This window comes from Haliotis rubra, unplaced genomic scaffold, assembly GCF_003918875.1.
Source record: "Haliotis rubra isolate DU_JTF1 unplaced genomic scaffold, ASM391887v1 Scf101, whole genome shotgun sequence".
NCBI classification, from domain to species: Eukaryota; Metazoa; Mollusca; class Gastropoda; order Lepetellida; family Haliotidae; genus Haliotis; species Haliotis rubra.
Window position 1 is genome coordinate 932,803 of NW_025764904.1, and position 25,824 is coordinate 958,626.

A 25,824-nucleotide genomic window follows, 5' to 3' on the forward strand; every position below is an offset into this window, starting at 1 on the left:
ACACACTCGCGGGTGGGAGTATTTTACACAATTAACGGCATGGTCACAGGTTTACTTCCAAATACAACATTCAGCAGGAACCGCTCTGCTCCATCTTGAGTTTTCTGTGCATGCATCGTGCTTTTTGGAACTCGCAACTGAAAGCACAAAAAATTATCAAATTAGGATTTCACCACTTTGTTACAGGAAATATGAAGAACCGAAATTTCACAAATGCTGTAATTTTCAGCATGTGAAGTAAAACGTTTCACAATTAGGAATTTCTTTAATAAATGTTACTGTCTGACTGATACTGAGTCACTGAATGAATGAATGAATGAAAGAATCTATGGCAGTGCTTGAACGTGTGAAATCAGTAAAAGCATTGCCTGTTTTGTGTTACATCGCAGAGGAATACCAAACAGAAAACGTTAGTAACCAATAAACTTACTAATTGCGGTAGGTAAACCCATCAGATCCACAGACTTGATTCAGTTCGGGCACGCAGTCCTCCCGAGACAGCTCGATGCATAAGAAATCTAGAATATTTTCTACTGATACTCCATTCGTTGAGGTCACGGGCATCAAGGTGGAGGTCACGGGTTGTTGGGTCGAGATCACAGTGGCGGTTGTGGGTTCTTTGGTTTTGGGCATTGCTGTGGAGGTCGGCATCGTTTTGGTCATAGCGTCGGGCGTGGAGGTCACATGGACAGAGTGTTGGTTTTGGATGGTGGTAGAGTCGCAGGCATGCCTCGCAGCCATGTGGATCTGATTATGCTCGGAAGCACATCTGACCCTCATGAAAGCACAACTGAAACATGCAAGATCAAGGACGTGTTATTTCTGAAGTTGGCTGTACCTGTGTTCGTATTCTTGAAAGGTCACTAATATGAAACCACGAAAAAGATCTACATATACAGACGTGGCTTAGTGATCCGGACTGCCAGTTTTGAACGATTACACGTCATGGTTGAACATGAAAAGCAGTGGCAAAATCGATTCATGGTGCTTACTGCTAGAATAATGTTCCACCTCAAAGAACTCAGCTCACTAATGTTCTGAAATATGGCATATTTTACTTTGTTTAAGGTGCCACAATTCGATTTCCAAAGGATTGCCCAAAAAAAAACTGGGTTCGAATCCCTGCTCGCCAGGATTGCTTTACATTTGTCAACACTCGCGGTGGGGTGGTCCGGCTTGCTGCCTTGGATGCCACATGCGATCGTATCCCAATAGCATGGATCGTAATTGTGTTTGATCATTGGATTGTCTGGTCAAGACTCGAGTAATTGCAGGCCGCTGCCTTACAGCTGGAATATTACTGAGTGCGGCGAGTAGCAACAAACAAAACAATTAAATACAACAGATGATACGACTCACAAGTCTTTATATGTAACCCCATCCGAGCCGCACACTTGAGTTCTATGGGTGTAAAATGGGCAGTGATCATCATGGCTGTCTTTCTGGTCGTAGTTATCACAGTCATGGAGATCCTTAAAGACATCGTTCGCGATAAAACTGCTTGCCCCTAAAACAAAGAGGTAAAAGCATAGCAGCATATTAATTGTTTGGGTTATTGACTGATTGACAAAATGGTCTAGTTAACACCTGGCATTATCAGTAGTTGATAGTGATTCATTAGACCCTGTAAGTGGGCCGCCATATAACTGGAATATTGCTGAGTGCGGCGTAAAACTAAACTCACTCACTCACTCACTGTAAGTGGCACGATCTATATTGTAGGGCGCACGCTTTAGTGAGTGAGTGAGTTTAATTTTACGCCGCTCTCAGCAATATTCCAGCTATATGGCGGCGGTCTGTAAATGATCGTGTCTCGACCAGACAGTCCGGTGATCAACAGCATGAGCACCGATCTACCCAATTGGGAACCGATCAGAACCAAGTCAGCTAGACTGACCACCCGATCCGGTTAGTCGCCTCTTACGACAAGCATAAGTTACTGAAGATCAATTCTAACACGGGTCTTCACGGGTTGGGTGTGTCCCGCAGCATGTCGGATGCAGCGCATGTCAATTCCAGTCTAAAGCGACCCCAACACAACACACTGTCTCCAATGTCAGTCAGGTGAACATTCCACTTCCTGAGGGGGATTTGGGGTATATTGTCCCACAGCACATCAAAGAAAACTCTAGCTGGAAGCCACTTATTGGTGCCGGGTAGAGGAGACATTCTTACCGGATCACCTGGTGACAGAGTTTCATGATCAGAGCTTGCCTTCTAATTGTGATACCTCTGCTGTCTCTCCTTCTCTTCGTCAAGACAGAATGTGACATCTTTTCTGTCATATGATCGAGATAGTAGTAGTTCTCTGGACACAGGTATTTTATTCCTAGGTCTTCTTCCCATGGACAATTGAGCAGGTGAGAGCCCACATGACTCTAGCGGTGTTGAGCGATAATCAAGGAGAGCAAGCTGTTTCTCAATTGCTTTCTTCCCAAGTCTTTTGACTGTTTGAATGGCTCTCTGTACTTTGATTGGGGGTAGTTGTGTGAAGATGTGATGTGCTGAATACTGTATTCTTCAAAGAACTGACCTCTGGAGGAGGATTGCGGTCCTTTGTCAGACCTCAACTACTCACGGATTCCGTGTCTGCATATCTGACTTGTCAGTGTCTCCATAGTTGTTTTGCAGCTCACATCTGGAAGTCTGTCAACTTCTATGAATCTAGAGAAATAGTCCACCGTTAGCGGGAAAGGCTTACCGTCAAAGTCAAAGATGTCGGATGCAATTTCACACCAAGGATATGCAGGGGTTTTGCTTGGTATCAAAGTCTCTGACTTTTGCTTGTTTTGAAACTCACTACACTTGGCACAGTCTCTCTCTAAACTCTCTATTTCTACTGTCATTCCAGGCCAGAACAAGGCTTCTCGAGCTTTTTGCTTGCATTTGCTGATACCGAGGTGAGAAGCATGGATCTGCTTCAGCATAGCAGCTCTCATACTGGGAGGAACAACGACCCGCATACCCTTGTACACGATACCTTCTGATATTGAGAGTTCATCTCTCTGGTTCCAATACTCCCTCAGACAATGAAGTCAACCATGTTGACTAATATGGGCTGAGTGTCAACTTCCTAGTCAGGTAAGTTTGCACGGCTCAACATGTCTCCAACAGGAATTTACAGATACTGGGCGGCCAAATATATAGTAATGCAATTTTCTACAGCTGCGAAAGAGCGCTAGCATTTTCTTTTCAATTTGAACATATCGTCTTTCTGCATCTGTGAGAGCCCTTGACGAGAAACCTGCAGGATGCCCATCTTGAAGGAGAACTGTTTCTACGGCATAACTACTGGCATCACACTGGATCACAACTGGTTTCTTGTTGTCAAATCTTGACAACACTGTACTGAAGTTCTTTGAGTGTTCTGAAAGGATTTCTTTTGTGACTTTTTCCAAAAGAAGTCTACATCTTTCTTGATGACTTCACGTAGTGGTGCGTCCACTTCGCTGAGATTTAGCAGGAACTTGGCCAAATACTGAGTCATTCCAAGAAAACGTCTCACGTCACCTTTGGACTCTGGAACTCCATCTCAGTCAAAGCCCTCACTTTACTTGGATCTACCTCCAAGCCGTTCTCTGTGACAATATGACCAGCATACTTCACTCTGGTCTGTTTCATCTGGCACTTTTCTAAGTTCAACTTGAGATTAAAGTCTGTTGCTCTCTTGATGACTTCTTTCATGATACGTTTATGATCTGTGCATCCATAATTGCTCTTGCTCCAGCAACTCCATCCGGCATAGTGTCCACGATACGCTGAAATATTTCAGGTGCCGACTTAACTCCAAATGGCAATCTCAGCCAACGAAATATTCCAATAGGGCTGTTGAAGGTCGCCAGTAGACTAGACTCATAGTCAAGACGAATTTGGAGAAAACCAGACTTTGCATCTAGAACAGAGAATATCCTGGCACCAGGAAATGAGGAGACTAGTTCCTCCACTGTGCGGATTGCACTCAAGTCTTTCAGGTCAAGGCATATCCTCACCTTTGGCCGTATGCATATGTCGGGCGTAAATTCTAGTCCGGGCGTAAGTAAAATGTGCGCCCGGCCGTAACGTTAACCGGTATGCACATAGTAGACGTAGTTAAAGTTACGCCAGTCGTAGCGCTCTATATTTACGCCACCTACCCAGCAGGCGTAAGCCAGGCGTAGCCTTGTAATGGCGGCACTGGATGCCGAGTTTTTTATCAGGCGCACATTTTCAAAAGTTTTTAAAAGTGAACGTTGTGCGAGAATTGCGCTCGCGTAGTCCTGGATCTGCGTACGGCTATAAAATTAAACAGAAATGTAGAATATTTAATTTCATATCCGTTGGTATAAATATAAGTGCGACTACCTCGGCGGTTTGGAAATAGACACTGCTAAAATTTTGTTACGCGTTAAGAAATTGTCAATTTCTCCGTTTTTTGTCGTGCACCGATAAAAGCACTCTGCTACGATTTTTTTAATTTGGCATCTTTACAGAAAGTGTGAGTGAAGAAAATACAGCCTGATATCTGAACGACGGTACATAAGTGTATATGAATTAGGTTTATGTGCTAATGCATAACGTTAGACGCTCAACATTAAAAATGAAGTGTCAAAAATGGATTTTCTTCTATGACGTCAACTGACGACAGAGTGGTCATACACGTATAAAAGATAAGGGGGCATAACTGAGTTATGCTTAACACTAGGTCAATGTTACTGAGATCACTTGGAGAAAAGTTGTTGTGGATACTTACGCTATATTTTCGTTATGTTGTGTTCACGGTGAACCAACCTATTCCATTACAAAGTTCCCCAATGTGAGCGGATACGTTTTGGTAGTTTCACAATTTATAAGAAAAGATGACAATGTACTACTTGAGAAAGCAGAATAGCGATTTGGATGGCCCTATCCGATATGTAAGTTAGTTCTTAGATTCCCATGTTCTCCTGTTTGTGTAGATGTATATAGAGGGGTTTCAGTGCCCATGATGCAGTGCGCGGCCGCCATGTTGGTTGTCAACCTTGGAAGCGCGAAAAGTAAACAAGTGCGATATTCCACCTGATGCCGATATGCCCGTTTCATGCGCGGTGTTTAAATGTAGTAATCGTGCAACCCGAGACAAGAAGAGATTTTTCAGATTCCCAGCTATTATTAGTAATAGTGATGAGAAAACAAGAGATCTCAGTCAGAAACGGCGCCGTTTGTGGTTTGCAGCTGTCAGTCGGGAGGATCTTGCATTCAAGGATACCAAATACATGCGTGTGTGCAGCGATCATTTTGTTGGTGGTAAGTACAATATGTGGCTATGGCCGGTAACTCTGCGTAATACGAAAGTAGGTTCGGTTGTCTTACTAATCAAACTCGTTATCCTGTCAGTAGTAGTATGACACCGATAGAAGGAATTATCTGTCTTTCCAAACCAGCTCTGGCGTGACGAAATTATTCGTTTCTGCGTCGACATGATCAATTCAATACACAAATTTTAACCCGCTTCGCTGAATTATATAAGGCCACAATATATGAAATAGTCCAGGTGATCTGTGACATATCAGGCTAAATTGAGGCTGTCACCGATAATTTAACAGTAGGAACATGCCTGAACTCTGCATGCCTCCATACTGCAGTACAGTTATGAAGTTAACACCACAAGACAATAATTGTGTAATATTGTGATGATGACGATAATAATCTTCTCCAGGTTCTCCTTCGGCCTTGTATCAGGACACCCATCCCGATTGGATACCAACTTTGAAACTTGGCTATGGCAAGGCTGACAATGACAACAAGGGTTCTCGTTTCTCCCGTCTGCAGGTAAAGTAAGGGGACCGTTCATAATTTATGGCTGGGGGGGGGTGATGGTGATGATTTTAAGGGGGGTCACCCATTTTGATTTTGTTCTGAGGAGGTAGGGGGGTCAGCAATTTTGTACACAAATTTCTTGGGGGGTCAGCAATTTTGTACATGGAAATATTTAATAATTAGGCTTACAAATATGGGAAGGGGGGTAATTGATTTTGTACACAACATGCAGAGGGGGGTCACTTACTTTGTGCATAAATTTTAGGGGTGCCAGTCACATTGTTCATGGTTCTCCATAATCACCCCCCCTGGCCATAATTTATGAAGGGTCCCTAAACATGTTTAATATTTTTTATGTATGTATATTTCATATGTTACTGACTTGTGACACTTAATTAAATGAAATGTTTCTGTCTTTCTGTTCATTTTGAAATTCCTTGAACATTCAAAAGAAGTCAAATTGAGGGGTGCAAGGTTAATTGATTTTTGCTGTAGTATGTAACACAGATATTCCCCTCAATCTTAAAAATTATTTACATCATATATATAAGGTTTATTGTAAGGACTTGTGTTCTTTGTCATTTAGGAGCGCAAGGAAGCATCAAGACTCCGGAACCTGCGGTTTGATCTTGAAGTTGAAGAGGAACTTTGTGAGGCAGAATCAGACACTGAACCAGTAGATCAAGAGCATGATATTACACCCGAACAGGAACTTAAAAGTTGCAAAATTGAAATTGACATTCTTAAGTCAGAAAATGAATCTTTAAAACATGAGAATAATCTACTTAAGAAGATAGTTCATAAAATGAAAGCAAATAATACTGAAGACTTTGAAGGTGATGATGATAAAGTACGATATTATACTGGTCTGCCTTCGTTTGTAACACTAATTGCATTGTTCAATCTTGTATCATATGGAATTTGTCAGTCTTCACATTCATCTCTGACAAAGTTTCAAAAGTTAATTATCACATTAATGAGACTCAGACTGAATTTACCCACTCTTGACCTAAGTTACAGGTTTGGTGTCAGCAAAGCTACAATTTCCAGGACATTTAATCAGGTTATGGATGTCTTGTACATCAACTTAAAACAACTTGTGTTCTGGCCAGATAGAGAGGATTTATGGAAAACAATGCCAATGGTATTCAGAAGGTATTTTGGACGCAGAGTGTCTGTTATTATAGACTGTTTTGAGATTGTTATTGATAGACCATCCAATTTGACAGCTAGAACCCAGACATGGTCAACGTACAAGCATCATAATACTGTAAAATATCTTATTGGCATCACTCCCCAAGGTTCTGTAAGTTACATTTCTGAGGGATGGGGAGGTCGTGTTAGTGATAAGTATTTAACAAATAATAGTGATTTCACCAATCATCTTCTCCACGGTGATATAGTATTAGCAGATAGAGGCTTTGATATACAAGAAATTATTGGTTTTGTAGGAGCGGAGTTAAGGATTCCAGCATTTACACGAGGTAAACCACAGTTAAGTGGCACTGAAGTAGAGGAAACAAGAAAAATTGCCAATGTAAGAATTCATGTTGAAAGAGTTATTGGTAGTGTCCGTCAAAAATACATGATCCTCAGCAGCACTATTCCCATTGATTACCTAATGACAAAGAGTAATGAAACTGATCCATTACTTGACAAGCTTGTCCATGTTTGCTGTGCACTTACCAACATGTGTCCATCAGTTGTTCCATTTGAGTGAAGGCTACTTATATCTTGTGAGACTTACAAAAGATGAAAAACATAAATGAAAGGTCAAATGTGTTTAATGTTGGCATATTTAGCACTCGGTGATACACCCACCTTGACATGTTCAATGGCGACTAGAACCACATTGTAGTTTGCATCTGATATACTATTATCTGAAAATTATGTAATCTATGTTTCTAACATGACCATGATCAATGTTGTTCACTCCAAGTTTTAAAAAGGTATTATTTGATAACTTCATCATTAATGATCATAGATGTGTTCAGATTGAATTAAGTTTAAAATGTCACTGGCAAGGAGGGCTAGTTATGTAAAACTGTCGCTTGCCCATATCATACTTCACAGGCCCTGCAAAATATCAATATCAGCATGCACATTGGTCAGGCCTGGTATTATGCTTGGTAATTACAGATGGTAGGTTATTGTCAACCCTTTGAAACAATACATTTGTATTGTAGTAATGGTTCCTAACTTCTTTTGCGCAATGCTGTTAACATTTTCTATATAGTGATCTTCGTGTGGCAAGAGATAATATATATCACTAAACTTTTGAGGACAGACTTTTAACACCTTAATCATGTTAATAAATGACTTCATCATATTCATGTACATTAAACAAAGAACAAATTATCTGATATACTGAACCAGTTGGGATAGCTTTGCTTTAACAGTATATTACTGGCCCGATTCACAATCAGCTAGCAGGCAAGTAGCTATTTCAAACACTGCGATGTGTTGTCATTATTCAAGCAGATCATATGTCACAAAATTATTTGTAAGTGAAGTCACATCTTATTCAAATGACTTTACTGATATTTTGTTTCACACAATAATTCAGCTGCATAATTATCCCAGCAACTATTGATGTCATAGACCATTTCACAAACCAATGGAAAATATTTCATACACAAGTCTATGAGTTACTGCTCAAATGTACAATCTGTCAATTATAGTAATAAAACTATTCTTAATGTGCTGAAACATTATCTGTGATTATTTTTGTTCTATGTTGGCCTTGGTGTAGTGCCAACAAAATATGACATCAATATCATTTTGAGAACAAGTTCAATAAAGAGGTGGTGTGTCATCACAGACACAGAACAAGTTGCTTGGTGTCAGCGAGGCTTGAGACACATAAGTAAAGTTATACTGATAAGATATTGTTCATGAAACATCACTCTTCACCATTGTATTTCCGCTTCTTTCTTGTGTTATTTGTAGAACAGTGTTTACAATACCATTTCCCTTTCGGTTTTCGCACAAGACCAACACACTTGAAGTGAAACCATCTGACTGTACATTCTTTCCCATCACAGCCAATATACCTCCTTCCATCTTCTGGCTTCTGGCATGTACAAAACACTTCCTTGTCGACTCTTTCTTCAACAACCCTTGTACATGTGTTCAAGAAATGACGTGCAACAATCTCTGGTAGAATAATGGATGTGAAGAACTGCATTGCATGATCAGCTACTGGTTTCCAAAATACCATACAAGGTGTAATTCTTTCCACAAATATATCATTGTTTGTCCAAACAACAAAGTCACAGTAATCATGATTAGTTACAAATAGCTGTGTTTGCACCTGGTAATAATACTGACTGTCCCTTTTAATTGCAGTGACCCATTAATCTCCTCTAAGTAAACTATGTTACTATCAACAAAGTCATCCTTTGCACAGAATGGACACTTAATCTCAAGACAGCCCCTTCCACAACAGCCACAGTCCACAATACCATCAGGAGTTGCCCCAAGATGTGGATACTCACAGCTGAGGAATAAGCCACATTCCTCAACACTGAAGTTATGGTGACGCTCAGAAGACAATTTCTCATAGGTGTCCCTAGCTGTTACTTCATGGCTACATCCCCATCTCGTAGCTGGATTAGAAAACTTGACCTCAGTCGGGTAACAGATGTGGCGAAGTAAACTCCTCGAAGGGTCAGACAGTGATGTACGATTGACACTCTTCATCTTTGATGCTGTTATACGGCCAGCCCTGAACTGAAACCAAACTGGGGAACACGCTTGGTTTCTTGTTGCTGCTTCCACTGCTGAAACCTCCTCTGCTGTAATGTTTAGTTGATTTATAACGTTGTGACAGTGTAGCAAAACATCATTGTATGGGATGCCAACCATACTTTCATCAAATAGTTCAGTGATCACTTGAGGAAATTGTTGTTGTAATGGTACAGGTACATACTGATCACTGTAATCACTATGAACCGCAAGACAAGATGGTTTATCTGCATTAATAGTGCGAAGGAAATTGTCAAAACTGACGGTAGATGCAGGTTTTAACTCCTTGATATGTTTAGCACTTGATGAAGTCGAACATGTCGTAGAACCCTCAATTAACAGGTCAAGTTTCTTTTTCAAAGTCTTTGATGAGGTGAAATCAATCTTTCTTAGACATGCATAGTTAACCTTTTTAAGAGAAGCTGGAAGTTTCCAGTATGCAGGTTGCTGTGTGACAGTGGCGGTTTCTCTTAATCTCACAATAGCTTCAACAGCAAACATCATACTTGCCACATGTGAGCATGATTCACCCAAACCCGCCATACAGTTACAATGAGCTGATAAAACTGTGCCAGCGTCATCAGTGATAAACCAGGGCTGCAATGGAGCTTCGTTCAAGCGCTGGGAATGCATAACCTGTGAAAATACAGTGCAGGAATTATTTTTTGTTCAGACATAATGCTATATGATATTAAGAAATTGATTGAAATGTGGCAGTTTTACTAAACCAAGGCTTTTCATCGCAGCACACTGAAGGCAATTAGTATGTACAAAATTTTATTAACACACTAAAGACATTTTGGATTTAGTATCAACATTATCTCTACTGTTAAATCAGTGTATAGGTAATTAAAATATTGCAGTACTCTACACAGGTTTGCCACAGATGACGAAAGTTCAAACTCCATACTTTCCCTGACTTATCCCTGACCAATTTGATTTTTCACTGATCAAAATTAAAAGAAAACAAATAAAATTTGGGCCTCCAAAATCCCCCTACAGCCGACCTTTCTATCCATTTTACTTAAGACAAAGTAAAATATTTAGACAAAGTAATCAAACAAACACAGAGATCAATCTAACATCAAGATGAAGTGTATGACACAGAAATATTACCTCTGGCAAACTCTGACACATAAGTGGTGATTTTCTTTTTTAATTTCAATGTTTTCATTTTAAAGTGCCTGTTGCAAGATTGAGGATCACCTCCAGGAAAAGGGTGACTTTGTATAGTATGAAATCTTACTGGTAGAAATACTGACATTTTCAACAAAAAAAAGAACACACAAAGAACATAGACATTGATAGTAAGAGGTCAAAAACAGTAGCTGGGACAGTATTTGAGTCAAACCCAAACATAAAAAGTTCAGCAGAGAGCTTGAGATTGAATATTTGGTCACATTTATGTGTCAAACATCCTTGGAAGTTATTCCAAAATATGTCTACAAATGGACACTGCCAAAACAAGTAAATTAAAGTTGATAATACCAATATCTATACAAAAACACATTTAATACAGACATGGAACTCAAATTCATACAATCGTTGCCTCAATGAAGTTTGAAAAGAACTAGTTTTCCCTGACTTTTTTCCAAAACTTCAATTTTCACTGACTTTTGTAACAAAATTCCCGGATCTTGAAAAAATAATTTCTTCCCTGACTTTTCCCTGACCTGTGGCAACCCTGCTACATAAACAGAGCCTATGTTATATTTAGAATATTATCATTGTATATTTGCAAACACATTTGTTGATGTAGGTAAACTATTGTTCACTTACTTTTGACATCACGACATGAATGGCCTTTCCATCTTGGACGGATAAATGCACATATGAGACGATGTCTCGTACCCAACCACACACAAATCTGTCATATGCTTCCAGACTCCTATAGTTTCTCATATCGGATAAACTATAAAAAGGACTAGGGCTGAACACCAGATAGTTCACGATGTCGACATAGTTTGTTGCCGGCAAATACTTGTGGTCGTCACTCCAATCCGATCTGGGAATCCTGTACGGATCTTCGTTGTCTATCACAATAGTCTTCTCGATATATCGTATGCGAGATGCTTTATCCAGTAAGTTTGCATAATTCTCCATGACAGATGGTTAGATGACGGACTGAAGCAGACAGACGTATGCGTAGACGATAGTTGCTAGTGACGCTATGGTTGCTGGGGACGCGAATGACAACCAACATGGCGGCGCGCACGGAATCACGGGATAACTCTGAAACCCCTCTATTGACTAATTTTGCATCAGTATTAACGGAGTACTAGCCATATCTTCAAATGTAATGAAATTACTGATAACAACATTTTAGTTGACGTCATGGCTTGTTATATGCATTTTGCGACGTCGGAAAAAGACGACATTGGTTTGCTGATTAGTATATATCTTACCTAAATTCCATTAATTGTATGAAAGGTCTCGGCTTCTATGTCTGAATTTAACACTCTTTAGACCAAACATAAAATGAATGATTTTACCGATTAAATAGTGTCCTGAATATATCAATAATTAAACGGTTTGACTGCGTATCTTATTGTGAGCAACACGCGCACCTGTTTGGCATCAATTTAACGTAAATGAAAAATAATATTTCACAACACCCAAATATTTTGCAGTTATGGCTACGTGTGCCAATTTCTTTTGTAAATATTATTCAAACAATCAAAAACTTTCAAAGAATAAAAAACGCCTACCCTATATCCAGGTATAATATGGTATTGAACAAGGCTAAATGTATATACTGAAAATAGTGTGATGAAAAAATATCTGAACGATACGCAAAGTATACATCATAATACTGAAAGTGTAATCGGAAGGATAGGGCGATTGTGTTTACACTTGTTCAACCGACCTTCACCTCAAAGAAATTGTCTAACATGTACAACAATGTTGACGTATGACATCACTACCACCGACCGATTACTTATAAAATGGCGGCCACGCTGACAAGGGCACACAGGATTTTGCGAGGACCCTTCCCTTGATTCAGGGATCGTTTGTACATAAATATGAGATGTAAGTAATCAGAATGATTCTGACTATATGTGTATTGATATAAACTCTGTCAAAAAAAGAAACGCAACCCCTGTCCTCAGATATGAAAAATTCGTTTGAATGAAGTTATTGCTTCCAAACTAAATTTTATTCGAATGTATTGAAATGATACACGTAATTAATGAAGATTACCATCCAAACAACTGCATTTGTACGCATAAGTGTATTTTATTGCTTATTCCGTCACAACGCATGAAATGACCCTCATGGTGACTTCGCACAAAAAAAACACATGCAAATCATGAAAATGGCAGTTAATGTAGGGATGTATAAAAGCCCATGTGCTTCCGTATTATATTCATTCATTTGTCGCCGAAAAGCTGTGTTAAAAATGCCACGATTGAGTGCTGCCGACCGAAATATCGCCATTGGTCGTGTTCAAGCCGGAGAAAGTTTTGGAACTGTTGCACGGCACCTAAATGTTCACAAAACAACGATATCCCGACTTTGGAGCCGCTACAACAACTTCAATTAGACCAACGATCGCCCGAGAAGTGGAAGGCCAAGAATCACGACCCCCCCCTTCAAGATCGGTACATCCGGGTCCATCACCTGCGTAATCGGCATGCCCTACCAACCGTGACTGCCACACAAATACCAGGTTTGAGGAGAGTGTCAGCTCAAACGATTAGGAACCGTCTGAAAGAAGCGGGTTTACGTGCCTGTAGACCAGTTGTTGGACCTGTACTACGCCCCCTACATCGACGCCGACGACTCAGGTGGTGCAACAACGTAAGGATACGGACTTTACAAAACTGGAGGCGAATCTGGTTTTCTGATGAATCACGTTTTCTTTTGCAACGTCACGACGGAAGACAGCGTCTGTATAGGAGACGTCATAAACGTTTTGCGCCCATCTGCGTCCGACAGGTGGACAGATTTGGCGGAGAAAGCGTCATGGTTTGGGGAACCATCTCATACAACCAGAAATCAGACTTGGTGATCGTTCCAGGGAACCTGACAGCCCAACGTTACATCAACCACGTGTTAGAGCTTCACCTTCTCCCGATTATTGACCAACAGACACAGATTTTTCAACGGGACAACGCCCGGCCTCATACTGCACGTGCAACAATGAACTTTCTGCAGAATTCCAACGTCAATGTCTTGCCATGACCCTCTAAATCACCAGACCTCAACCCTATTGAACACCTGTGGGATACTCTGGATCGACGCGTACGTCAACGTCAGCCGCCGCCACAGACGCTGCAACAGCTCGCCGTTGCACTGCAGGAGGAGTGGAGAGCCATTCCCCAGGAAAGAATCCGGCGTCTTATCCGTTCTTGTCCAAGGAGATGCCGTGCAGTGATTGCAGCGCGTGGTGCTCATACGAGATACTGAGAAAGACGCCCCCCCTGGTGACAAACTGGTGTCTGTGAGATGACTTTTGAAATGACAATTTTAAACATGCCCATCTGGGTTATTATTCTGCCAAATTTCAGACTTCTGTCTTAAATAATAAAAATGCCGTGTCGTCCTAAAACTTCAGATCAAAATCTCTAAAATACAGGGGTTGCGTTTCTTTTTTGACAGAGTTTATGTTTTATCGTTTTCATTGTAAGTAAGAGAAGAAGCCAGAAATGCTGATAAAAACCTTTGTCGTTCTGCGTCAGTCATGGCGTCACGCTGCACGGACACTTCGACAATTTCTTATGAAATATCGAATGATTGCATTTGTTCTTTTTTTAATTTCCCATTTCTTGCTACGATACTCTTTCCATGCATATTCTAAAGCTATTGAGCCATTGCAAGCAATGAATAGACAGCTGTATGTCGGAAAATTTCAGAAAATGCTACGTAGTGTAAAATCGGAATTTTTCTTTCTTTACAAGCGCAGCCTTTCGAGCACAGCGTTCGTTTGGACTTTTGACACTCAATATCTTTCGTTCATTTTATCCAGACAGTTGATATTGGTGACAAAGACCATTAGTAATTTGATTCTAAAATGTATGGGGAATTCAGTGGTGCATTTGTCGCAGGTAAATGTGATATACACGTGATGTAATTGGCGTCTCATTACCGTCCTCCGCGAAACTTGATTTTGTAAACACTATCCAATATGACGGAAAGCGCACTTCGGCGTTCGTGTTAACAAGTGTATTTTCAGAATTATCATTAGTGATTTCATGAAAACCTGATATCAGTGATCATTAATATGCTATTTTTGAAATTCAATACATCTGAGTAGTAATTATCCGATTTGAACATTTGAAAACATACACCAAATAACGCTGTGAATAGTGATTTCGTAATGTGTCAAATATGGCGACATTTATGGTGAAGCCCATTTTGAAAGTCCATGTTATTTCTCCATCAGGATCCATCGGTAAAGTTGTGTTTTCTCGGTTTTCTTTGGCTTTCCATGATTACGGCTGCAAGGGATGTACCGCGAAGTTGTTTCGCGCCATTTACCGGTGGTTTAAAAACGTTTGAAAATCTAAAAATAGCACACCGCGCCTTGACGTAAATCCGTTTACCGGGCGTAGTAACGCCTAGGCTTTACCGACGTTGTGCATGACGTGTAAGAGGAGGGCGCTGCTAAACCCGACGTAGTGTGTTACGCCTGACGTTAGCTACGCCCGACATGTGCACTTGTCACCTTTGACAACTGTCTCCATTGAGCTGACCCAATCAGTCGGCTATGTCACTCTTGCAATCTGTCCGTTTGCTTCCGTTTCATGCAGCTTGGACGTTATCTTCTCCACCAACGCCTTCGATTGGCGTCTTGGGCCATGTATTGCTTGAGGTACTGTCGGATCAATCTTCAGGTGGCATGTGCCTGGAAGTGTACCTGTGGTTGACCTTAACTCTGGGTACTTGTCAATCTCTTGAGTGACAGCATATGTTCTCTGGATCAAACCTAGTCCTTCACATACATCTCTGGACAGCAATGGCTTCTGTTTCTGGTGAACGACGTAAAATGGAGCATTCACAGTTCTGTCCATGTAGGCTACAGGTAGGGTAACCATACCTTTAACTTCAAGGTCATGAAGTGTGTAACTTTTGAAGCATTTGACAGTCTTTGCTATTGGAAACTTCAGTCCCATCTCAATGTATGTGTGGTACGGTAGGAGTGACTAGTTTGCTCCTGTGTCAATCCGAACACCCAGTGTCTTACCACAAACAGTAACACCTATCCACCATTTTTTTCTGTCCTGGCGTCTCTACTGCATGCACAAGGTGTGGATATTCATCTGAGGAATACTCATCCTTTTCCACTTTGGATGATGACCCACTAGTTCCACTGCTACATGCTACTGTGTCAACCTCATTGAGCGTAGTTTTGCACATTTTAGCAAAGTGCCCAAACAACATACATTTGGCACATTGTGCACTTTTGGCAGGACATTTCTTGTGTGTAGTTAGGTATCTACATAATAATAATAATAATAAGTGTTCTTGTATAGCGCACAAATCAAACTGCAAGGCAATTTCTCTAGGCGCTAAAAGATAGAGTGATCTGAAGTAAGGATTAAAGTTCATAAGCTTGTTTAAAAAGGAAAGTTTTCAGTTGGGACTGGAAAGATTCCACGGACGCGGCTTGTCGGATGTGAAGAGGCAGTGAGTTCCAGAAAAGGGGAGCTGTGTAAGAGAACTGTCTATGTCCATATGACTTTAATCTGACCTTGGGGACATTCAACTGACAATTAGAACTTGATCTTAAAAGCCGTGGTGGGACATATTCACTGAGGAGATCTTTCAGATAGATTGGAGCTTTGTCATGGAGGCACTTGAAAGCGAGAGTGAGGATTTTATATTCTATTCTCTGTTTCGTGGGCAGCCAATGTAAGCGTATCAGCAATGGTGTAATGTGACTGCGCTTGTTGACTCGGCAAATCAATCGCGCCGCAGAGTTCTGAATCCTCTGGAGCTTGGACAATAGATCTTGGCGGATATTTACAAGAAGACTGCAGCAATAATCCAAACGTGAGAGAACAAGTGAACGAACTAGGTGGTGAGCTGCATCAAATGTCAGAATATCACGAATGGAGGCAATATTTCTGAGATGAAAATAGCATGACTTACAAACAGAGTTTACGTGTGTTTCCATGGATAAATTTGAGTCTAGAAAACACCAAGGTCTTTCACGGAATCACTGAAAGGAACTTTCTCATTACCCACTACCAACGAAGACACATCCACCTTAGCAGTGCTACTGGGTGATCCACACAGCAAAACCTCGGTCTTACTGTCATTTAATCTCAGCTTCCTTTGTATCATCCATGCTTTGGAGTCAAGGATACAGTCTTCGATTATAGACATATCGGCTGGAAGTGAGTCCGGTTTAGTGGAACGCAACAGCTGGGTGTCATCAGCATATGACTCGTACATCACAACATGATGCCGAATGATATTGCCGAGATTCTTCATATAGAGTGAAAAGAGAATGGGCCCAAGAACGGAACCTTTTGGCACTCCGTATGTAAGCTGATGCGTACACGATTTCACGTCTTGAATGACCACAGATTGTGTCCTATTATTGAGGTATGAGACAAACCATCCAAGAGCTGTGCCATGAATACCAAATTCTGTTTTCAGACACTCAGTTAGTTGAACATGGTCAATGGTATCAAAAGCCGCTGATAAATCAAGCAGCGTTAGAACTGTAACATAGCCCGCATCAGCTGCAGCAAGAAGTCTCTCCATCACATGCAGAAGTACGGTCTCTGTGGAATGATCGGAGCGATATGCAGACTGATGCACGTCATAGAGATCATTCAAGGTCAAGTGATCAACAAGGCGTACCTTGATTGCCTTCTCAAGCAATTTTGATATGAAGGATAAATTAGAGACAGGCCTATAGTTCGATAGTGTGTCAGCGTCTAAGCCAGGCTTTTTCAGGAGTGGCTTAACAACAGCGACCTTCAGGACTACATCTACTACAAATGTCAGATTTAGACAGTTTTCAGGTTTATCGGGTCTGTGTGTCCCAGATTTGTCATGTTTCCGAACATGTGACTGACATTAGTCATGGCATTGGGCTGTTTCTTCACAAACACCCGACCTAACCTTGGGGTCTTCATCACCAATGGTTGCCATGCATACTCTGAAGTGAAGCTTCGTTTTTTTGGCCAATCTAAGTAGCAGTTTCAAGGGTAAGTTCATCACCTTTATCCAGACAATTCTCTCTGATTTGATCATGGTATGCTCTAAGAACAATGGCATCTCTGAGCATTCTCTCAGGTTCTGCATAACCACAATGTTTGACAAAAAGCTTCAAATCTGTCACGAAATGTTAAACCTCTCGTTCTATTCCTGTCTTCGCCTGTTGAATATCACTGTTGACCTAATTTGGTACTTTTTCGGCGCTACATAACTATCATATTTTCCGAAAACACCAGCTAATGTTTCATTTTCAGCAGGATTTTCACCATCACGAGGGGCCCATGTAAATGTCTCATACACTTCCCGTCCTTTGTCACCAATGTAAGTCATTAGGTAATTCACTTCCCGCACTTGTGTTTTGCCAGATAGCGGACCGCTGAATGTAAACTGACAATGTTATTTGAAACGTTTCCATTCCCTTTCAAGATCAACAGCATCCCAGTCCATATGAGGTGTATTACTGTCTCTTGTTGCCATCGTGAAAATATAGACACGTAAGCTTCGAAGATGTTACCTTCTACTCACTGTTCGGCAACAGGCACCTAATTTCGTGAACATGCGGTCAGGCGTATTTTCGCTTCGTTTCATGAAAGTTGACAATGTCACTTCTCAACAACTTGCCGGAGATCTAGACTCCTCGTCCGGGTCACTTAAAGCTTCAAATGTTTAGTTTGACAGCTTGAAAACCACTTCTGACACCGTGTGGCATATCGAACGACACGGCGAACGTTGACGATACGTTTAATGGTGCACACTACAGTACCAGTCGATAAACTGATAAGATACATACTAGAACCACAGTTTTCAGGTCTATACCTCAAGGCCCTTAAAGTCAGTGAACTACAGGATGCTTCATTTAAAGGTATTCCTTTCGCATTGGGGCAGCGACAACAGAAGCCATGCGTTATAGGTTAATTCGTTGTTTAATGGATACCACAATAGTTCGTGTTTTAATGTGATAATAATCACACTATGTACTTTAATTACTTTATTGACGTTTTAAGGTTTTGTTTAATACAACATAAGAGAGCAAAACAAACGTCTACAGTCAGATTGCTCAGCGTTTATGGTGAACAACGATAATAATCGGGTATTTTCTCAAACGAAATATGAAATACACAATGCCATTTAGAAAGTGGTCAAATGTACCATATGTTATATTTGGGATTACACTTTCTTAGTAAAGTAGAGATTCTAGTCCTTTTGTTGGGTTGAGTCCCACCCGGGATTCGAACCCGCACCCTCTGAGTCAGGCACCTAATCGCCAGCACACAAAGTCAGACACCTAGACCGCTCAGCCACCGCGGGTTCCACAAAAATGGAAGTCGGACAACCAAGTATGTCCAGAGTCGGTCATTTCAGCTTTCTGTAAAACCACTGCATCGTGTGAACATGCAGTATGTGGAACAGAACAGTAATCCAACCGACCTTGTCTTAAATGTGAAATTGAGGGCTTTCTTTTTTGCTGCTCAGGACCAGTCACTTCCCACTCGTAATTCGCCAAAATGTGATTCTTAAAGAAAATATCAATATGAAATGTCGATTATGCAATGAATTTACAGAGACTGTCCAACACCTTGCTAGTGGATGTCCTTCCTTGGCACAAACAGCACATCTTAAAAGACATGATAGCATGGCTCGCTGCTTTTATTACCGTCTCCGCCATGCCTGTGGCTTTTGACTCCGAGGTCCATCCATTGTACGACCCAGAACATGTCCAGGGCGTCATGGAAGATGAAGCTTTCAAACTTCATTGGAAAAGGCCTATATACAGCCTCAGATGATTTCCAGCCAACAAACCTGATCTTGTCCTTTTTGATAAAGCCAATGAAATTATTTATATCATTGAATTTTCTGTCCCTTTTGACACCAATGTGATTGGCAAGATTCAGGAATAGCATGATAAATAGGCGGACCTCGCCTTTGAAATGTCTCGCTTGCATCCCAAGTACACTGTCGTCAGGCTCCCCAGTGTTCTCGGTACCCTTGGTTTGGTACCTCCTGATCTCTTGGGGCAGATCAGGAGAGTATCCGGGTTCTCCACCGGGAGAACAGCTCTTCTGACACTCTGGGTAATGCAAAAGGCTGCAGTGTTGGGGAGTCTACATATTCTCCGGAAAGTTCTTGGTGGGTTCGACTAGGCAACGTTTCCTGGGAAAGTGCCATTCGCTGTCGGGGCTGCGTGTAGAGGGAGTAAGGGCCCTGAGCTGATGATGAGCCTTACCAGCCTGACTGTGCCACTCAGACACATTATACTGACTCCGAGCCGACCAGTCCTTGTTGTACCCATTAATGCCAAGCGCCAAGCAGGGACCAACAAGTACCATATTTTAACGTCTTTTGGTATGACGCAATCGGGCCTCAAACCCACGACATCCCGCTCTCGGTACGGACGCTCTAACCACCACACCACGGACGCGGTCCGGTAATGCAGAAGGCTGCACTGCTGGGGAGTCTACATATTCTCCGGAAAGTTCTTGGTGGGTTCGACTAGGCAACGTTTTCTGGGAAAGCCCATTCGCTGTCGGGTCTGCATGTAGAGGGAGTAAGGGCCCTGAGCTGATGATGAGCCTTACCAGCCTGACTGTGCCACTCAGACACATTATACTGACTCCGAGCCGACCAGTCCTTGTTGTACCCATTAATGCCGAGCGCCAAGCAAGGAACAACAAGTACCAAATTTTTACGTCTTTTGGTATGACGCAATTGGGCCGCGAACCCACGACATCCCGCTCTCGGTACGGACGCTCTAACCACCACACCACGGACGCGGTCTGGTAATGCAGAAGGCTGCACTGCTGAGGAGTCTACATATTCTCCGGAAAGTTCTTGGTGGGTTCGACTAGGCAACGTTTCCTGGGAAAGTCCCATTCGCTGTCGGGTCTGCATGTAGAGGGAGTAAGGGCCCTGAGCTGATGATGAGCCTTACCAGCCTGACTGTGCCACTCAGACACATTATACTGACTCCGAGCCGACCAGTCCTTGTTGTACCCATTAATGCCGAGCGCCAAGCAGGGACCAACAAGTACCATATTTTAACGTCTTTTGGTATGACGCAATCGGGCCTCGAACCCACGACATCCCGCTCTCGGTACAAACGCTCTAACCACCACACCACGGACGCGGTCCGGTAATGCAGAAGGCTGCACTGCTGGGGAGTCTACATATTCTCCGGAAAGTTCTTGGTGGGTTCGACTAGGCAACGTTTCCTGGGAAAGTCCCATTCGCTGTCGGGTCTGCATGTAGAGGGAGTAAGGGCCCTGAGCTGATGATGAGCCTTACCAGCCTGACTGTGCCACTCAGACACATTATACTGACTCCGAGCCGACCAGTCCTTGTTGTACCAATTAATGCCGAGCGCCAAGCAGGGACCAACAAGTACCATATTTTAACGTCTTTTGGTATGACGCAATTGGGCCTCGAACCCACGACATCCCGCTCTCGTACGGACGCTCTAACCACCACACCATGGACGCGGTCCGGTAATGCAGAAGGCTGCACTGCTGGGGAGTCTACATATTCTCCGGAAAGTTCTTGGTGGGTTCAACTAGGCAGCGCTTCCTGGGAGAAGTCCCATTCGCTGTCTGGGCTGCGTGTAGAGGGGGCAGGGGCCCTGAGCTGATGATGAGCCTTACAAGCCTGTCTGTGCCAGGATCACCCTAACCCTCTCTGTTGTATTTTCATCTTAATCTGTAAAACATAAATCAAACTTGCAATTGAATCCTTACTGGCGAAGTTCATGATCGTGAACGGAAAAAATAGAAAGTGGGGCAATCACAATTATTTCAGCGGACAAAATACACAGTTCAAACACCACCGAAGAAAAACAGTACAAACGCTATTGATTCCAGTGAAATTGTTTTTGAAACAGTCGGGGTCTATACCCTGCAACTGCAACTGCAACATGAAACCATGGGCAGAGCAGTGAGTGCGTATGGTTTAACGCCTATTTATCAATATTCCAGCAATATCACGGCGGGGGACACCAGAAACGGGCTTCACACATTGTACCCATGTGGGGAATCGAACGAAAGCTTTAACCACTAGGCTGCCCCACCGCCCTCATGGGCAGAGCGGAGTAGTACTGAATACACAATGCCATTTAGAAAGTGGCCAAATGTAACACGTCATATTTAGGATTTCACTTTCATAGTCAACTACAGATTCAAGTACTTATGTTGGGTTCACTCCCATCCGGAATTTGAACCCACACTCTCAAAGTCAGGCACCTATATAATCGCCAGCACACAAAGTCAGCTACTAACCCATTCAGCCATTGGTGTAGCAATCCAAATATAATATGTGGTACATAGTACCATATACGTCTTGATTTAAACCTGGCTTCCAGTTGTCCATTGCCAATCAGCGCCAGTTCACTATTGACTTCCCTTGTTACAGTACAACCAAAACTTATTGAGAATTTAAAGATTGTAATTTTTTTTAAAATTTTCACTCATTACTCACGTATTAATGTGAATATTAGCAGAATATAACTCCAGATTCAAAGACAGGTGAACAGTTAGTATTTTGTCAAGTCACCATGGGCAGCAATGCAGGCTTCAATGCGGCGGGGCATACTACTGATCAAAGAAGTTAGAAAGTCGTGGTCCATGCTGTCCCAATATCGGACCACCTCTTCTTTCATTTCAGCAATATTTGTCAGAGTTTTCTTATTTCCTTCATAAGTCCCCAAACATTTTCTATTGGATTTAGGTCAGGGCTATAGCTTGGCCAATCTAATAATGTCATATTTTGGGTCGGAAACCAGGCCTGTGAATGCGTTAAACGATTTTTTGGGTCGTTGTCCTGCTAGAAGATCCAACAATTTTCATAGAACACGTGAGCAGATGGAAGTAAATGTCCCTCGAGAATATCTGTGAACCGCTCACTGTTCATATTCCCTTCAATTACACAGAGGGGCGTTGCCCCTAACACAGATATGCCACCCCACACGTTAAATTTCGGACTGTACTTTGGGCGCTGATACAAAGGTTTTTCAGTTTGTTTGGACCAAAATTTCAGTGTATTAGGAAACAGCCCCACAGAACTTTCATCTGTGAAAATCATATTGTCCCAGTTAAAAGTTCTATGCTGTAAGCATCAGTTCAACCTTCGCTCTTTTTCTTCAGGTTTCATGATCGGTGATGGAATTCCTCGACTTTTCTGCCAACCCATTGCATGCAGCTCAGTTCTAATTGTCTCCTTACAGACAGCCACAGTTCCTCTATCAATCATATCCAGCCTTAAGTATTCTAAACCCCTTCGTTTGTTTTTAGAAACAAGAATACCGAGCCACCTCCTGTTACCGACAGTCAATTTTCTGGGTCTACTTGCGCCTCCCTGGTGCTCAATGCTATATCCATTTGCAATATTTTTCAAAACACGATAAACAGTGGACAAAGGGATGCCTGTTCTACTGGAATTCACTTTAGCTGATCTGATGTCCTTTATAATACTCTAAAATCATTTCCTCTTCTCTAAATCATCCATACTGAGGATCACTGAACATGTCGTCTGCTAGCAAGTAAACAAAGGTAGATAACTCTTCACAAACTAATGAAAAAGGATTAACGGAGTTGTCTCTCTTGAATGAAACCAAGCACTTGATAGCTGGTCAAGGTTGTTTATACTAGAAATCCAATTAAACATATTCTCAATAATTTCTGGTCATACTATAATCGTCTACATTTCTTATCACTTTTGTCTTGACATGTGCATACATAGTTATCTGCTTCCAAGCGTTCATTTGTTAGATAATGGTAAAACTATTCCTAAAATTCCAGAAGTTGCCAATCCCTTTTTTGTGTATCCTTTTAAAACATTCAAAGGGTTCATAAGGACCTGTTTATGAAGAGCTGGGCGGTGGGGTAGCCTAGTGGTTAAAGTGTTGGCTCGTCACGCCGAAGACCCGGGTTCGATTCCCCACATGGGCACAATGTATTAAGCCCATTTCTGGTGTCCCCCGCCGTGATATTGCTGGAATATTGCTAAAAGCGGCGTAAAACTAAACTCAGTCAGTCAGTCAGTATGAAGAGCTTATATGCATCTGTCTGTGAATCACTGTCAAATAGCAATGAGATTGAGCTGTACGAAAACGTGAGCGTATCCTCACATATCTCACATGTGACACTGTTACAAACACTTCCATAGGTAAGTCAATTATTCCTTGCAAGACGGGAACATATGGTATCAAAATAGTGATCTGCGTCGATATCAGCTTGTTTTCTCGAAAAAAACCGACAGTTTCCTTACAAACATACATATAATATATTATTGTATGGAAGTTAACGTAAACACACGTGACACGTAGAGATGATGTAAATAGAAAGATAACATTAAGTCATCATGATACTTACATGACAAGGCACAAAGGAAGATGAGTCCACGAAACATAGTGGACTGGCTGCTTAAAGCTTGAGCTGTCGACTGTTGAGTGTTGGCCAACCCTGATCTTTTATCTAAGCTTAGAGTAAGGTGCGTTATCGTCCATACTGTTATAAGGTAAAAAATGCATCCCTAAATCAGTACGAGAATTACATCACACTCCGTATATAGAGTTACAGTTTGGCTCATGGTGGATAACGCCCAGACATTGTTGGGAGACAGAAAGTCTAAAGAGAATGGCGTTAGTTGTAAGTTAGAAATATATATATCGCTTGAGACAGAACCCAATAATAAATCAATGAATATTGGGGGAGTTACCGAACTGTATTTACCGATAATTTTCCAATCATAATATTCATGAGTGCTGGGATGGATATAGGATTAACGAATCAAAACGATGGGTTGAAACAGGTGATCAGGATCAGGCCAGGCTCGAACCATATAAAAAGATAGGTTTGGCACTGAGCGAGTAGAGCGCTTTTAAGTGACTGAAGCCAGTCCACGTCACTCAGTTGCCTGTGTGGTGCGAGCCTATCCTGTCTGTTAATGAAGTTGTAGTTAGAGAAGGACTGAGACAGAGTAAAACTGTGTGAGTATAAACTTGGTGTTGCGTTTATCTGTGAATGTATGTGTGCCAGTACATGAATGTTATGTGGCTAGTTGGTAGTCACGGTCGTCCGACCCCTCACTCCCCGACTTAGCATCCGGCAACGGACCGAGCGAGTGGAGCTCCATAGCTACCATCTCCCCGAACAATGTGGAACGACCATAATTAACAGGTAACTGGGGTAGGGTCTACTAACACCCAAACGCCAGTTACGACAATACTAAGATCTAGAAAAGAAAAGAATGTCAACAGGTTTAGTTTACAGATTCAATAAGTAAGTAATTTAAAGTTAATTTTACTCTCAGGTATGAATATGACTATGTCAGAATGACGGAAATAGTTAATTGGCTTATCTTTGAAATCACGGATGTATTTGATCAATACCATGTGTTACGTGTATTGAAACAATCCAAACAATGGTATTTCGAGAGTGAATCGAGTTATAGAGGGGTGTGTTTAATTAAAAAATTTCTAACGTGACACAATTCGTTGTTTGCGTGGGATTTTAGGTTCAGATACGATTGCTGAAACAAACATAGATTTGAATAACATGTAGACCTAAGTTCAGCACAGCGAATTTAATAGTTCATAAGGTATTTCATTGTAAAGAGAGATCCCATGCCATTGAAAACAATAAACCTGGTAATACTGAAAAATTGGACAAAATCTTTGAAACGAATATAAACTCTTCCAAAAAAGAAGAAGAAACGTACAGGCCCAAAATAAGGAAATGTATTAGAGGTATTAAGTGCACATATGTCGATTAAGCTTGTACATAGTCGACGGAAAACCGTCACATGGATGAACATATGTGTTGTCATTGCCAGCATTAATACAGTACACTCACTGTAGGCACCCGTGAAGAGACACTTTCTCGTGGTGGGTGCTGGGTAACGCTAAGAGCTCTTCAACCACCAGTCTAGTGGTTGAGGGCAAAGGATCCAGAAACAGTGTCCTTTTGCCCAACACACCACTTCGGCCCTTACTTTACCTAGACGGGTGGTAGAATGGGCCCGGTTCTATCAGTCGGCTGGTCATGTCGAGCCCTGTGCATTCTTTGTGTTTATTGACTTTAGGTCTCGACTCTTTTTGTCTCTAATACATTACTTGATTTTGACATATGACTTATCTACTTT

At 41.7% G+C, this 25,824-nt stretch overlaps 2 protein-coding genes across 2 annotated transcripts; one reads left to right on the top strand and one right to left on the bottom strand.

Annotated features, from left to right (window-relative positions):
• Positions 1–36: 36 nt before the first annotated feature.
• Positions 37–24,131, bottom strand: LOC124268593 (serine protease inhibitor dipetalogastin-like). The gene is made up of 4 exons (XM_046703592.1): positions 24,054–24,131; positions 1,360–1,507; positions 431–790; positions 37–137 (listed from the first exon to the last, which is right to left on the bottom strand). Exons 1-4 carry the CDS (start codon positions 24,088–24,090, stop codon positions 71–73), a joined length of 612 nt encoding a protein of 203 aa, XP_046559548.1. The 5' UTR covers positions 24,091–24,131; the 3' UTR covers positions 37–70.
• Positions 5,204–8,479, top strand: LOC124268582. Its single transcript, XM_046703582.1, has 3 exons — positions 5,204–5,262; positions 5,675–5,787; positions 6,362–8,479. The coding sequence occupies exons 1-3, from the start codon at positions 5,232–5,234 to the stop codon at positions 7,493–7,495; spliced, it is 1,278 nt and encodes a 425-aa protein (XP_046559538.1). The 5' UTR covers positions 5,204–5,231; the 3' UTR covers positions 7,496–8,479.
• Positions 24,132–25,824: the final 1,693 nt, after the last annotated feature.